We start from the raw sequence: 17,180 nt of genomic DNA on the forward strand, positions 1-17,180 counted from the left end.
TAATCCATATGAAGGATTAAAGTCAGTGCTCATTGCTCCATATGGTGTGCCCTGATCTGGCTTGCTCGCATTTGCTGTTAATACCAGTGTTTGGCCTCATATTTCTAATGCACTATCATGCAGTCTCCAACATGCAATCACTGTTTTCTTAGCACATTTTTTCCTATATGATGTGACTTTACACGGGAGAGCACATACAAACCAATATAATTAAATAAGGCACACAAATTAAAGTTGTCAATGCCTCCCTATTACAATGACTTGGATATTAATGAGGCCACAACAAACAGCAATTTAAGAGGAAAAACAAAAGCTGTATTAATAAAGTTGGTGGTTCTGGATGGGTGGTATTAGGCAGGGCTGATACATTCTATGTGGATCAACTTAAGGACTGGAATGAAGCACACACTCCATCTTTTCTGGATTGTAATCTGTGCACAGAGTGTGCTGTAATTGTAAGAAAAGCTAGGATTACCTGTTACATTCAAAAATACATGAAAGTATGGTAAGGATCATAGAGAGTTTAAATATAACAATATGTAGTTCTCCTTGTACACCAGAATAAGTAGACCTGACTGTACATCTAGGCAGTTGTCTATCTTCCATCTCCTAGAATGTTCTGCCAATATTGTTATCATTTGCCTGCATGATGCTCATCTGTTTATGATCAGATAATGAAGCTGGTGCACATGAAAATGACACCTTTGTACAGACAGCAGCCTTGAATAAAGAATGACCTGGGGGACAAGCAACGGAGTGGCACAAGGGTCCATAATGCATCCCGCCCTCCCCCACACATCTAACTCTTGCAAATGTCACACACTAGTCCCCATCACCTGTATCCCCTGCAGTTGAAGCCTTGAATATGGCTCCTTAGTATCACCCATATAGGGAGCACATAACAACTACTCTAGCCCTTACCATCACTACTTATACAGTTACCGCATGAGGAAGAGTGCAGTGACACACCAATCACTGTGCTATTCCTCCTGACATCCTTGCATGAGGTACATGGGGACTGACAGCTGGGGTACTAGGGAGAGAGAAGAGAAGAGCCCGCCTCTGCTCTACCTCCTTTACAGACACCACTACTGCTAGAACTTTGTTTTGCTTTTAAAAAGTGTAGATGTAGCCAAGGATGGAGTCCCAGGCTGTTATGGATTGTGAGATCTTTCACATACTATTCTAAAGGTGCATACACATTAGACGACGTAGTGTTTCCCCTCCCGGGCATTTTTCTGGTGATTTCTGCAGCCAGCGCCGAGCCGAAGGAGCAGTAAGTATAATCATATGGGTGCTGGGTGTGTGGGCCTCGCTGGACTTCCATTATAGACAGGGGCGGATTGGTAACAAAAAGCGGCCCTGGAAAAATTTGTACTAGTGGCCCCACTTGGGCAGCACCAGAGGTGTAAGGTCTAGCCATGGGCCATGGCAGCAGCACCCTCCCCCCAAGACTTTCCAGATAGTGGGCATGTCCAGCATCAAGGAGGATAAAATTAAATATTATGAGCACATTATATGAAACACCTTCAGAATTTAGGAAACTATATCATTCTTTAGAAATATATATTTTCTTGCATATTACACCAACCGTATCCCAATCACTATTCTCTCAATCTTATATGTCAGCCAAGCAGGCAGAGAGAGCATACACTAGATCATCTGCAATCACAGGCTAAGTGGCAGTAATTTTCATGTATGCAAATTATTTAGCATCTTATTCATTATGTCTATAAAAAGGACCACATGTCCTCAAACAAAACAGGCCCCACGGGTGCGTCGGCCCACCGGGAATCTTCCCTGTGAACCCTATGCCCAATATGCCTCTGATTATAGATATGCCAATACTTTAGAACAGAAAATTAGTGCCTGAACATGTAAAAGTAACACTGCATTGCACGTTGCATAGCACTGTTAAAGAAAAATATTATTTCATTAATAGATGCCCGTATTGGAAGAACACATTAGCCACTGTGAAAGCAGAGAAATGCAGAACCAGCTATAACAGAAAAGCCATTGTACAGTTAGGATCAGAAACCAGAGTTAATTCATAAGTTTAAGAACAAAATACACACTTATGCAGACAGATACATTTTAAATGTAGTATATACTGTAACTTGGAGCTCAAACAACACAAACAAGAACCAGGGTTTTTGTTTCATATAACAATACAACACAACATGCAACAATTTAGATTATTGTTTTCTGTTTTTGCTGGTTTTTATTAGAAGCAGATATTTTTTTATTTTTTTTATTACACTACTCCAGTAATTATAAAAACAATAAACTCAATTGTGGGGATCGTTGGATACTCTACAGTACATCTGCTGTATACAGCATCCAAACCTCATGTGAGTCTGGTCTGATTTAGGGCCCGAATCAGCATGAGTTGTAGTTTTGCTAAAGGTAACAAAACTACAATTTTGTTCACTAGCATGTGAGGGGCCGCACAGCACAGGGCAAGGCCACCACACATGCCTGGTCCGGTATCCGTTCAGATGGTCGACCATGTTATGGTCAACAGTCATTAGGTCGACCACTATTGGTCGACATGGACACATGGTCGACACATGAAAAGGTCGACATGAGTTTTTTAACTTTTTTTTCTTTTGGGGAACTTTTCCATACTTTACAATCCACGTGGACTACGATTGGAACGGTAATCTGTGCTGAGCGAAGCGGTAGCGGAGCAAAGGCACCATGCCCGAAGAATGGCGAGCAAAGCGAGCCATGCGAGGGGACGCGGTGCACTAATTGGGGTTCCCCGTCACTTTACGCAAAAAACGACACAAAAAAGTAAAAAAACTCATGTCGACCTTTTCATGTGTCGACCATTTTCATGTGTCGACCATGTGTCCATGTCGACCATGTCAATGTCGACCAATAGTGGTCGACCTAATGACTGTCGACCATAACATGGTCGACCATTCATACCGGAACCGCCTGGTCCTCCCCCACCCATACCTCCCAACTTTCTTATGTTCCAAAGAGGGACACATGCGCGGCAAAGCCGCGTGCGCTCCCGAAAAGGGCCCGTGGCCTGTGAAAAGGGGGCATGGCTTCGCGGGAGGACCCGCGATCGCTAGCCATGCCCCCATTTTCGACACTGAAGGGGCATGCCCAGCGCTCTCTGAGCTGCTGGCATGCCCCCTCTCCTCCTGTTTCCCCTGAATAGACGCTGTGCGTATGCGCACAGCGTCTATTCACCACTGCTCTGCTAAGCAGGGCAGCGAGAGACAGAGCCTAGCACCTGCCCCCCCCCCCCCCGCGGGACACTGCGGCCCGCGGGTGGGACAGCGGGACAGTCCCCCAAAAACGGGACTGTCCCGCGAAAATCGGGACAGTTGGGAGGTATGCCCACCCCCCGTTAACATGCGAGTGCTTCGCTAAACAGCAATACGCTCACATGGTAACGGTTGCCCCCTGCCTACGCAGCGAGTTGGAGGGCCGTCATCTTTTGGGTCGCAGCAGCTGCATGTGATGTCACGCAGCCTCCACGGGTTACGCCACAAATAGTCTGGACACCACTGCAATGCATCGACGCCCACAAAACATGGCATCGACACCCCATCACCATCCCCTGCTGGCTCTTAAACTGTGATTGCATGCGATCGCAGTTTAAGATCTCACGCATGTGGGCACCACGCATGCACAGAAGTGTGGAAATTGGCAAATAGTGTTTTGCACACTTCTGCGGGGCTTACTGAATTAGCACCTTAATACCTTCAAATAAAAAATACTCTAAAACATTAATGGCATCTTAAGGGTGTTATTTTTTTTCCTTCAGTTTTGAGGCATCACATCTCCAGATTTAATTATTGTAAAATCTTAATAGTTGAAAATGTAACAATCACAAGTACTGTATATAGTACATGTATACAACAGGGGCTGAGACAAGGAATAGGACGCAGACCAGTATTAAACATAATTGATATTTATTATGGTTCAGAGCTGCTAAATGAAAACTGCCTCTACTGCCATTTATGTATTTACCAGAAAGGCTGATGGACTGATGGGCGGTCCGGCACCGCAGAAGGACTGGGGCTGGCCAGGCAGCTCTGCTTGGCTGCACGGCTCACAGAAACGGGCTGGCTGAGCAGCTCCACCTCATTAGCTGTGACCATGCCCCGTGTTTGTGGCGCACACAATACTGTGCCAGGGCCATTTCCCATCCCCAGTCCATTCATTATACAGTATTACTTTCTGGATATGAGAACAGACATAAGGATCATGCGACTACAAATTGTGGATGATTCACATGCAATGCAGATACAGTATTTGTGGAAATGGTTAATGTTTTTCATTGTGCATGCATCTAAGTCACTAAAATGTCACAGTTGTGATGGAGACGCATGGTATTCAAAGTGACTTGGAAATGCGCTGGTCAGTGACTGGGGCTGGCTATTCAGAGCTGGGAGATAATCCGTCGTATGGGACAGTATGGGAAGTGCCGCCGCAGGCATGTCGCTGAACTTGTAGCATGGGGCAAGTTTTGATGGTGCGACTGATGGTTGCATCTAAAGATGCATCAAGTTGTATTTCAGCGTCTAAAGGCGCTCAAAGTGGCATCTTAGATTCCTGCCTATCAAGGGTTGTCTCTCCTATTCTATGCTTTTCCATCCAGGCTTCGTGTGGTGGCGGAGACTAAATTCTTTAATTCTCCTAGAGAGGCGGCTGCCTGGCTGGACAGATATGCAGCGGGCGCTCGTCAGCTGGCTCCAGATTGACCTCCTGCATTGATATTTCCGAACTTCTATGCCTCGGTTATGCAAGTATAAGTCCGGGGAGCCTCCTTGCTTTGGTGGTTCTGGGCTTCATTGAATAAAGTTACTTACTTACAGGTTTCTCTTAGGAATTTAGATCTTAAGGGATTGGGTTTTGTTAGGGGTATGAGTATGCCAAAGTTTGGGGAGGTATACAGAGTGGGGGGTTGCTGATTGGGGTGGTCTTCAGTATGCCGACTGTCGGGATCTCGGTGCACAGTATACCGGTGCCGGAATCCAGACAGCCGGCATACCAACACTTTTTCTCCCTCGTGGGGGTCCACGACCCCCCTGGAGGGAGAATAAAATAGCGTGGTGCGCCACCGTGCCTGCAGCGTGGCGAGCGCAGCAAGCCCGCAAGGGGCTCATTTGCGCTCGACGCGCTGTCGGTATGCCGGCAGTCGGGCTCCCGGCGCCGGTATGCTGGTCGCCGGGAGCCCGGCCGCCGGCATACCATACTACACCCGTCTGTTTTTCTGTGTTTTTTTTTCTTTCTTCCGTTTTTTGTTTTTCATGTTTACGTATTATAATTTGTGACGTGAAGGTATGTTGTATTGGTTGGCACGGCCCACGACCCGGGGAAGGCGGACGGCATGGTTTTAGGGATATCAGACTCTGTTGTTATTTTGGGCTATTATATGCAGTGCCTCTTTCAGGGGAAGTTGACCCTCATACGCCTTGATAAGGCATCTGTATATCTGGCTGCTTTTGCTAATGGGTCATCCTAACCATCTTGCATGGTATTAATCCGCTGTGAGTGAGACAATTTCACAAGTGCAATGCCTGACCTGAAACTTCTTGCTTGGAATGTCCAAGGTATTAACAATAAAATAAAACATTCCCTAGTACTTAAAATGATTAGGAAATATGACCCGGACATCGTTTGTTTGAGCGAGACTCATCTAGAGGCAAACAGACTGATGTCGCTCCGCAGACCCTGGGTGGGATGGGCCTACCATTCCTCATACTCTTCTTTCTCTCGAGGGGTGTTGGTTCTGATAAAAAAAAAATCTGCAGTTTGAGCTACTTACGATTAACACTGACCCGTATGGCAGATTTGTGTTTACTGAATGTAAATTGAGTTCCCAGCCCTTTTTTCTTTTGTCTGTCTATGTTCCTCCTCCGTTCCCCTATGAAGTTTTGCAAAAGGCCGCCTCGTTAATTGCCTCTTCCCCTCACACCCCTGTTATCTGTTTAGGGGACTTCAATATGTCCTTGATGTTTCTCTGGATAGGTGGAAGTCTCCTCCTGCCCCCGGGGTGGGTGGTGGCCCATCTAAATGTGCCGATTTTCTGAGAAGCCTGCAGTGGGTAGATGCCTGGAGAACTCGATATCCCACGCTTCAGCAATTTTCCTGTTTTTCCAGCACGCATGGTTCATTTTCTAGAATTGACCTGTTCCTGGTTTGTCCTGCACTATTGCCTAGAATCTTGGATGTTCATTATTAGGCAAGGGGTATATCTGATCATTCACCCTTACTGATGTCACTTAATGTGGAGTGTCAGAGGGGACAGTCCTATTGGAAATTACACCCATCTTGGCTGGTCCAGTTGGGTGACTGTTCAGACCTAGAAACTCAATGGGAGGGTTATTTTCACACATAATGTAGGCTCAGTCCCGGTGTCTGTAGTCTGGGATTCATTCAAGGCTTTTTTATGTGGCACGTTGACTGGACGAATAGCTGCCCATGAAATGTCCGTAGGGAAAAAGAGAAAACTCTTGAATCTGACTTTAGGGATCTGGAGATTTGATACTTGACAGAAGGCACCCCTGCGCTTAAAACACGTTGGTTGACGCCTTGACGGCTCAGTTGGCATGGTTAACCCACCTTTCAGATAAAAACTCACATTCTCTTTTGTTTCGAGCCACTAATAAATATATGAAAGCAGATAGACCTGGCAGGTTACTGGCCCATTAAGTTCACTATGACCGACCTGGGAATACCATTATGCAAATGTCCGGTCCTGATGGCACCATTGTTGACACCACGCCAGACATTGCGCAGTTATTCCTCTCTTACTATGGAGATGTTTATAGGTCTCGGCTGGCATGCTCTGAAGAGGACCTACGCCTTTACTTGGAAAATATAACACTTCCCAAACTCTCCCCTGAGGCTCGTGCCTTCCTAGACACCCCTATAACATCAGACGAGGTGACTCCGGCAATAGGTTTGTCTCCAAACGGTAAATCCCCGGGTTGTGACGTAACCCCACTGAAGTATACAAACAACATATTGACTTTTTTGGCCCTAGGTTGCATACTATGTTTTTAGATATATTTGCTAACATCATTTTCCCCCTTCAATGTCTGAGGCTATTATTATAGTGCTGCCGAAACCCAGTAAGGACCCCAGGCTTTTAGATTCTTACAGGCCAATCTCTCTCATTCCCACCGATGCTAAGATCCTAGCAAAAATGTTGGCGTTTCCGGCTTTATGCCTGGAATGTCCTCCTCTATTAACCTGCGCAGACTGTATACCATTCTGCAAGCCCTGCACGACTTCCCCTCAGACTCGGTCATAGTCTCATTGGATGCGGCCAAGGCATTTGACAGTGTTGAATGGTCTTACCTGTGGGAAGTCATGAATTGAATGGGCTTCGGCCCTAACTATATACAATGAACCAAATTGCTTTACCAAAATCCAAGTGCCAGGATCTCAGTAAACGGATATACAGATAGATCCATGGTTATCTTGGCTAGTTTGCTGCGCTTAGGCACACCATGGTTTATTTACATAAACCCTTCATTTATTGTTCTCAGGTGCAATACAATACAGAGAGCAGTACAGCAGGGGATAAAGTCATTAAAGCAAGGGATTAAGTCCGACTGCCCAGTCTGAGTTAATCCTATTAAAGGCCAAGATAAACATGGACCCATCTGTATTTTTCCTCTTTCAATTTGTCCCAGGGCACCAGACAGGGATGCCTCCTTTCCCCCACATTGTTCGCCATAGCTATCGAGCCTTTGGCTTGTTTGATAAGATCACATCGAGACATGGTAAGTATTGCTACAGGCCCTCGGATAGACAAGATTGCCCTGTTGTTTCTGCATGACTATGCCACATCTATGCCTATTCTACTACAGGTCATTGAGGACTTTGGCAGCTTCTCTGGCCTCCATATAAACTGGACTAAGTAATTTATCATGCATGTCATTGGCCCCCCTCCTACTGTTCCAAAAATTTCTCTGCCGCTTTGTTGGACAGACCAATTTAAGTACCTCGGTATCCAAATTATGAATAACCCCTCTGACTTCATACCTCTGAACCTTGACCCGCTCATGCAACAGATTACACGCAAATCAAAATCTTGGTGTAAACTCCCGTTAACAGTGACCGGCAGGGTTAGCCTCATCAAAATTATATTGCTGTCTAAAATTTTGTATATTGTTTTGCAATCTCCAGTATACATTTTTCCAACATTTTTTAGGAAACTGAATAGTATATTATCGTCTTTGATATGGGCCAATAAGAGACCTAGAATACAGTTGAATACTCTCACCAGACAAAAAGCTGATGGTGGATTGGCTTAACCCAATTTTCAATTGCATTTTCTACGCCGCTCAGTTGTCACACATTAGTACCTGGATACAGGGTGGTGACGTTGGCTCTCTACACTGGGTGTTTCTCCAATGCTACTATCCAGGCCTTTCTCCTACACAGGTCCTTTTGAGCGGGCATATATTTCGATTTTCGCCTCCCATTGTCTTTCAGGCTGCAAAAATGTGTCTTGCCCTAAGGGTTCTTCTTGACTTTGACAGCCTAGACCCGGATACTCCCCTCTGGTACTCTGCTTGGCTACCTGCATTGAAAACTCTTGAGGGAAGAGAGGTTTGGGCTTCTGAATCAATAGTCTCCATATCCCAATTGTACAGTGATGGCACTTTAAAATCTTTCCAGCAATTGAAGGACGAGTTTAATTTACCTAACTCAAACTTTTATAGATACCTACAACTTCGGCATGCCCTACAGTCTCAGTTCAATAATTCACCCCCTGTAATACTCCCATTTTCCAGTAAGACCTTTGTAAGCAAACCGGGTCGAGTTGAGGCGATTTCTTTCACCTACTCATACCTCCTTACTAAACTTCATACAGACCCTCTCTCTCATCTCCATGAGAAATGGGAGGGTGATTTAGGCCCCATAGATGTAGAAGACTGGGAACTTGCCCTGGAGTACCTGTGTATGGTCACTAAGTCCCCTAGATTTCAACAGATACAGCTCTTTCTTTTACATAGAACTTACATGACACCAACCAGGCTGGCTAGGTTTGGGGCTGGTCACTTGGATGTTTGCCCTAAATGTGGGATTGCTGGGGGTTCCTTTTGGCACCTTGTGTGGGACTGTCCATTGCTACAGGTGTTTTGGTCTGGGATCAGGTCAATTCTGTAGCGGACAGGGATATCTAGAAGCGTGCTTACCCCGAGGTTTTGTCTCTTGGGAATGAAAAACAAAACTATTTCTAAATTCGAGAAAATCTGTTCCCCTTGGCTTGAATCTTCATACTCCTCCCCTGACCTTACACTATAGTGGGCATTGTGATCCTATAACGAACTGTGCCCTGGGTTGATGCCATGCTCGGTTTACTTTATAAGTGCAATGCTACTTCACATTCTTTCTTCCTTTTTCTCTTTCAATTATTGGGAGTTTTATTTATTTTATTTTCATTGGCCTTTATTTAGGTTTGTAAGTTACTTGCAAATGCAAAGTAAATGGGGGAACATTTTTTAATGATGACTATTATAATGCTTACAGATTTCGCTACCTCTTTATATTGTACATATTTGCCTGTCAATATGGGTAATTATAGATACAGTGCCTATTTGTTTTTTTGATATGGGATGACTTCCCAGGCTAATTGCTTTGGATGTTTTATAATACATTTTCTAGAAAGCTATATGATGGCTATGCTCTGTATCTATTCCAAACTGTTGTATTGCAATTGTGTGCTGTATTTGTTGTCATGTGAACCATGTGGTATCTGTATATCGCAATCTATTTTGAATAAAAATGACTCTAGTTAAAAAAAAAAAAGTGGCATCTTAGGGTGGGTACACACTAGAACGATCTCGGACTGATATGTCGTTTCCGGAGGAACCGATACCTTCCGGTCGAATGTGCTACATGGTCAACCAGAAGATATTGTTCATGATGCCATGCTGATGAATGCAGCAAGGCATCATACATCACGCCATCATCCTCTGTAATGTGCAAGTGCGTATGCATTGCATGAAGCAGGGTCCCGTCACCCATCGTAAATGCTAGGCACACATTGTTCTAGTGTGTACCCAGCCTTAGTCCTTGCACATACAGAAGCACGGATGTACACCAGGAAGGGCTTGTGATACATGAAGTTGCACACGTACATTTATAGTAGCACTATAGTGTGTATCACTAGTGGTGGAAACACGACATAACCCTTCGTCCTGTTGTTGTGAGAGCTCCAAACTACTTCTGAATGTTAGTTAAATACACTGCAGCTGAAAAAGAGCAATATACCTTCATCCCCTTCTGACAAATACTCAGCATCGCTGAGAATCTCTGGTACATTGGCACTATGCACTGTGTAATTCAAGTAAACAAAAATCATGAACAGAAAATGTATTGCGATATAATACATATAACATTGCACAACAAATGTAGTAATTTTACATTGCAATGGCCATGAAGACAGTATTCACTTTGTTTACAGCAAGAGCTGATGCATTACTGCACTCAGACAAGCATTACAAGGTTAGCAATGGAGAGTCGTAATCAACATGCTGTAATCCGAAAAAATTCACAGAGCCACAATTTCCCATAGGATGTGTGGCCTCTGTCTGTCTGATATTAAAGCAGCAGCCTGTTGGGTCACTTCCAGGACTGGAGCAGCCATTGCTGTCTCAGATGAATCCCATCACTCCGACATGTGGTGACAAATTGTTTAATGAATAGCAAATCTCATAAAGGTGATAAAAAACCCTGCATAACAAGTAGTATATGCCAAGAGCAGAGCAGTCCATTGCCAGTCCCCATAGTGACATTTGGGTGGTGGCCCAAATATGCCGCTCTAGCCTCCTGCAAAAATGGCGATATAGGGGCATTTACCGAGCATACACAGCAGGTGCATTTACCCACTACATACGGCCAGACAAGCACATGGCTCAGAATAGCCCTTTACTCTGAGAGCATAGCCAGCCCTGAGAGGACGGTGGGTGACTGGAATTACCAGGCTCCCTTTACCATCTGAGCCCTGTAGGACATGCACCCACTGCAATTCCACTCTGGTGTTTTCTAAATGTTGATAAGCATTCTACTGTTCATCACACCATTGGATTCCAGTGAATGAGCTGCATCCGCATGTATATTGTAAACCCCAAATTGGCACCGTCACTGGTTCTCATTTAAAGTTGAACATACAGTATGTCCATTTTTGTGGTGTAACTATAACATTACTGTTTTGCAGGCATCCCTAAATTGTCCATATCTAGATTTTAGTGCATCTTAAGCTTGTGACGCATAACACCTGGAGTGTAGAACTATGTAATTGCTGCTCACCTGCCGGTGATGTGACCTAATGTGATTTCAGCACAGCTTTTTATGCTGGCCTGGTGTGAGGATATGTGGGGGGAAGAGGGGAGGTGATGAGGACACTAGCACATTCATTATTATTGCTGCTATATTGTATCAACTCGCATCCGTCTATTCAAATGACTTTTCAGTTTGTTACATTTGGGCTATACCAAGAATGAAGATTCCCCTTTGATTTGTAATAAGTGACGGATGCGATGGTGTTTGTATTTCATTACATTTTGTCTGTAAAATAAAAAGTGATTTTCAGAATTATTACTAACACAATAAAGATGCCAGTCCATCTTGTGTATATACAATCACTGCATTACATTATATTGTATATGAATAGGATAATGACTCTTTCACATTCACTATGAACACTGTCAAACTGTGTTGTGAGTTGGAGGTATCTTGAGATACATGTGGTTCCACATACAGAAGTTTTATGCTTTTGTTTGGGGTACAAAATGAGTCAAACTGTAAATGAGAACCACTGTGCGCAGGTGACAGACTAACTTTAATAAGAAAAGTTAGGAGTTATAATTTTATGGGCTAGAGTAAATTAGGCTTGATACTTACCACGCAAGGAAAGCGTTTTACAGGCACGGACATCTACACCCAAAGCTATTTGATTACAAGCTTTCTTTGCATTAACCCATAGTTTACAGGATAAGTGCCCAGACCTATAAGGGCAGGATGTCTGTTCAAGCCTCCCGATGCTCAAACAGAAATTTGTGTTAACTGCGGCCTGCAGTTGAATAGCCCCAACCAATGCTACAAATGTGTCCACCTACATCCAGCCTCCTGGAAGGCTAAACAGCCCTTCTAGTCAAGCCATGCCATGGCGGGAGTCTGTAGTGCCGAGCGTCTTTTCATGCAACTTTTTCCATTAAAATGCAAAATGATGTGAATAGGATGCTCAAGCAGCTTCTGCTGATTAAAATTATATGCGGCATATTGTGTGTGTGTCTGTGCCTGTATCTGCATATGAAATGCTATGCTGCAGTGTTTTATTAGAAAACAGATACAGCTGCAGACGCAGACAGAATATGGGAGTCTAATTCGCATAGCGATGCGAATAAGATGCATTTTCAGCAAAAAAGGACGCCCAACGCTAACGGAGTTGCACAGGAACTGTCAGCTCAATCACACCAGGCATCTCCCGCTGTGTGGCGTATTGAGGCAAGATGTATGAGCACACATCTGTACAAGCTCGCAGTAATTAGAGCGCGTAATTGAATCTGGCCCTAAATATAACAGGCTGTTGCTTTGAGGTTCCAAATAATACTGTCAGCTTCCTTAGGAATAAAATAAAATAAAAAGTTGTATTTCCCACTTAAAAATGAAATGAACTGAACGCTCATGTTTTCAGTTTTACATTTATCTGGTTAATGCTTCCTCATTTTCTGGATAATAAAACTACAACCCCACTTCTGGACTGGTGATGACACAGATAAAAGGAAGGATATATGTTCATTCCGTTACCTTCATCATCTGACATATCCAAAACTTCGTTCATTGTTTCCGGAACATTCATTTTATGCTTTTCAGTCACCATCTGATGGTTAAAAAAAAAGAGAGAAAACATCACTTCCTATGTTAGCCCGGGGAAGTAACACGCCAAATATGACTACAGAATACTAAGAATGCAGCAGTATGACATATTTTGGGAGTATGGTCTATATGCTGCCAAAAGAAAAACAGATGGAACTCTCCCTGGAGTTTAAAAATAGCTATGACACTGAGATTTGTGCTCCAAACATTTCTTAAATCAAACACAGGCATATACAGTATACAACAGATGACATATGACATGTATACAATAGATTTCAATAATTCTATGAAATTCAAAGAATAACAAACCCAGTTCCTTAACATTAGGTTTCATTGGCAGAGCTCCCTAACAGGGATTACCATACGCTGCATTTGTCAAGTCAGTACTGCTGCTGTATACTTTGTATATCGACAGCGCTGGTGTTCTGTGATATATATGGCCAGTTACTGATGCTGATCAGGACCTTTAGGCAGCAGATGACTGCACCTGAGCATGCTTGGGGATATAGGGCCTGATTTACAGATGGACGCAGCTGCCATGTGACAGTATACGAATACCTGCAGGAGGCATCTGAAGGAAAAAGACGCCTCCTGCCAGCATCTCAGATCCAAGTGTAGTGTCCAAAGATGCAGCATTGGACCCTGATGGTCGTGATGGCAGCAGTAATGGCCATCTGAGTAAATCTAAATTTCTCAGAATGGGCGCCTCCTACCCACTTGTAAGGCCAGAAAATCTGTGTCCGAGGACGCAAAGACTGCACTCACCACTTCCAGAAAACAGGACAGACACGCCCCCTTTTCTGGAAACGCAGGCAATGCCGCACCAGACCTGCCCACAAACAGCGGCAGCATGTCTGCACATTAGAAGCTCTGTAAACATCGGAGATGTACGTAAGCCATCGGGTTTACGTACATCTCTGAAACAGGCCCATAGTCTGCCAACTACGTGCCAATGGGTGTCGGCCATTTGTGTCCCAATAAAATACGACCAGCCAACCTTCCACTTGACCCTATCTGTTGACCGTAACAGTTAAAGAAGATAAAAGTAGATGTTAGTACTTCACAGAGTACAGACATTTTGCTACTTATATTATATCAAACGGTTAGAGCAATATATTGATTTTGTCAGAGATCTCTCAGTTAATCCAGTTAATAATCTTGAGGCATTTCAGTATTTATTGAACAAATTGTACAATTCATTCATTATCATGACAGTTAGATAATCAGATAAACCTGTGAATAAATGAGCAACACCTTTTAATTTGTGATGTGACCTATACAATTATATGAGCTGCACTTTATTCCCTACTGCGGGAAGAAGGGGGGGGGGGGGGCGGAGGGGGGGGCAGTATGAATGGACAGCATGGAATAAGGGGCAAGACGTGGCGAGACCAAAAACTGGAAATCATCAAAACAATGGTGCATATGCGGTAAGTGCAGGGCTGAAAAGGGGGACTGGACCAATATGCTACTAATGTAATGAATAAATATTAACTATTCATAAATAAATGCTATTCAACAGCAATAGGTGCAGAAGGGAGGCACTCGATATCCCGGCTGTCGGGATCCCGGCGCACAGCATACCGGCGCCGGGATCCCAAATGCCGGGATTCCGACAACTATTCTGCCTCTTGGGGTGCGCCACTGTGCACGCAGCATGGCGAGTGCAGCTAGCCCGCAAGGGTCTCTTTTGCACTCACCCCGCTGCTGACATTCCAGCAGTCGGGATCCCGGCGCCGGTATGCTGGTCGCTGGGATCCCGACAGCCGGGATATCATAGTACACCCAGTGCAGAGAGCTACTGTACTAAACAAACAGAGAGAAGTATCTTTCTTTATATCCATTAATAACAATAAAGTGCTGATGAATGATGTTTGTTCACTTACCACTGTTGTCAGTGTCTCTTCTGTCACTACTTTAAGTGTATCGACCACAGAAATATAGCCCAGCCGCCGAGCTATGGCGAGAGCGGTGTTACCATTCTGTTGTATAGTAAAATAAGGAGAGACAGTGTTTGTATACTTGACAGTCCAGGAAAATGCTCACACCAAACTCCTCTGCCTGACATCCACTAATGGGTACAGTGTGTGACCACTCTCTGCCTGACATCTCCGGTTCTGTGCTTTCCCAGTGACCGCTCTCTACCTGACATCTCCGGTTCTGTGCTTTCCCAGTGACATGCTGTAAGTGACCGCTTTCTGCCTGACATCTCCGGTTCTGTGCTTTCCCAGTGACATGCTGGTGCCCCTAAGTATACCAAATGCCCTAGGCATTTGCCTAGTTTGGCTATGCCTAAGGGCGGCTCTGGCTGTAAGTGACCGCTCTCTGCCTGACATCCCCTATCCTGTGCTTTCCCAGTGACATGCTGTAAGTGACCGCTCTCTGCCTGACATCTCCTGTTCTGTGCTTTCCCAGTGACATGCTGTAAGTGACCACTCTCTGCCTGACATCTCCTGTTCTGTGCTTTCCCAGTGACATGCTGTAAGTGTCCGCTCTCTGCCTGACATTCCCTATCCTGTGCTTTCCCAGTGACTTGCTGTAAATGACCGCTCTCTGCCTGACATCCCCTATCCTGTGCTTTCCCAGTGACATGCTGTAAGTGACCGCTCTCTGCCTGACATCCCCTATCCTGTGCTTTCCCAGTGACATGCTGTAAGTGACCGCTCTCTGCCTGACATCCCCTATCCTGTGCTTTCCCAGTGACTTTATTTATTTATTATTTATTAGCAGTTTCTTATATAGCGCAGCATATTCCGTTGCGCTTTACAATTAGAACAACAATTATAGAACAAAACTGGGCAAAGACAGACAGACAGAGGTAGGAAGGCCCTGCTCGCAAGCTTACAATCTATAGGGAAATAGGCATTGATACACAGGATAGATGCTACCTGTCACATAATGGTTCCCCAGGTTGCTAGGTACTTAATGGGTTGTATATGATATGATCACCCAGCAATGTTGGAAGACAAAATGTGAGTTTATGTGGACTGTACAGAGGGGATGTAACTTGACTTGCTGTAAGTGACCGCATTCTCTGCCTGACATCCCTTATCACTCTCTTTTCCTGACATCTCCTGTTCTGTGCTTTCCCAGTGAGGTGCTGTAAGTGACCGCTCTCTCTGCCTGACATCCTCTCTGCCCCTATTCTGTGCTTTCCCGGGGACCTGCTGTAAGTGACTGCTCTCTGCCTGACATCCCCTATTCTGTGCTTTCCCGGGGACCTGCTGTAAGTGACTGCTCTCTGCCTGACATCCCCTATTCTGTGCTTTCACGGGGACCTGCTGTAATTGACCACTCTCTGCCTGACTTCTCCTATTCTGTGCTTTCCCGGTGACCTGCTGTAAGTGTCCGCTCTCTGCCTGACATCCCCTATCCTGTGCTTTCCCAGTGACCTGCTGTAAGTGACCGCTCTCTCTGCCTGACATCTCCTGTTCTGTGCTTTCCCAGTAACGTGCTATAAGTGACTGCTCTCTGCCTGACATCCCCTATTCTGTGTTTTCCTGGGGACCTGCTGTCGGTGACTGATCTCTGAATGTGCAGGAGAAAACTTCCTGCACATGCTATGTATAGTATGTGTGCATGCATATAGTATATACTGCAGCACACAACTCAGATCATTACTCTCCTAAAGAAAATTTGCTATTACACGGGTGTCGACATATCTTTATACTGAGCAATATTATTACAGTCTTTTACAAAGCACACAGGATGCACAGTCCAAATCAATGTAGTATTCTGACGGAGAAAATCTGTCTCATTAAAAATATAGGCTATAAGCCAATGACCACTAGCTCAGAGCTGTTTCCAAATTCAAGAATTTGCAGAGCGAAAGCTGCTATGTGTTCATACAGAAAGTGAGAAATGTCCCTAACATGCACCTCTCCACCCCTGCCTATATCTATCTCTTATCTTAATAATCTAAACATTCCTTGCTCAATATTGAGTAAGTACACTTCTTTCGCAAGAACTAATTTCACTCCATTCAACTACTTCCATCAGCCAGTGATTCTATTCCTGCCCAAATATTTTCAGTTTGCCCTGCTCTCTGGAAGAAAGCAAGTCTCTCTGGCAGAAAACTAGCTAGCCTCTATAGTAGAAGGCATCTAGCATCTCCAGCAGATATCTATCTAGCCTCTCTGGCAGAAAGCTAGCTACACCAGAGGAAAGCATCTAGCATCTCCAGCAGAAAACTATCTAGCCTCTCCAGAAGAAAGCTAGCCTCTCCAGAAGAAAGCATCTAGCATCTGCAGCAGAAATCTATCTAACCTCTCTGGCAGAAAGCTAGCCTCTCCAGAAGAAAGCGATCTAGCTTC

At 44.6% G+C, this 17,180-nt stretch overlaps 1 protein-coding gene across 27 annotated transcripts in view; it reads right to left on the minus strand.

Annotated features, from left to right (window-relative positions):
• The window catches only part of ANK3 (ankyrin 3), a 1,328,922-nt gene that overhangs the window by 196,652 nt on the left and 1,115,090 nt on the right, over positions 1–17,180 (minus strand). For 22 of the 27 annotated variants that reach the window (XM_063961780.1, XM_063961785.1, XM_063961778.1 and 19 more), the window contains 3 exons: positions 14,754–14,849; positions 12,799–12,871; positions 10,261–10,323 (listed from right to left, as the gene is read on the minus strand). In XM_063961780.1, the coding sequence (XP_063817850.1) occupies positions 10,261–10,323; positions 12,799–12,871; positions 14,754–14,849 (232 nt within the window). The remainder of the gene's footprint in view (positions 1–10,260; positions 10,324–12,798; positions 12,872–14,753; positions 14,850–17,180) is intronic. The other 5 variants (XM_063961782.1, XM_063961779.1, XM_063961777.1 and 2 more) reach the window with 1 other exon arrangement.

This window comes from Pseudophryne corroboree, chromosome 3 (assembly GCF_028390025.1).
Source record: "Pseudophryne corroboree isolate aPseCor3 chromosome 3, aPseCor3.hap2, whole genome shotgun sequence".
NCBI lineage: Eukaryota > Metazoa > Chordata > Amphibia > Anura > Myobatrachidae > Pseudophryne > Pseudophryne corroboree.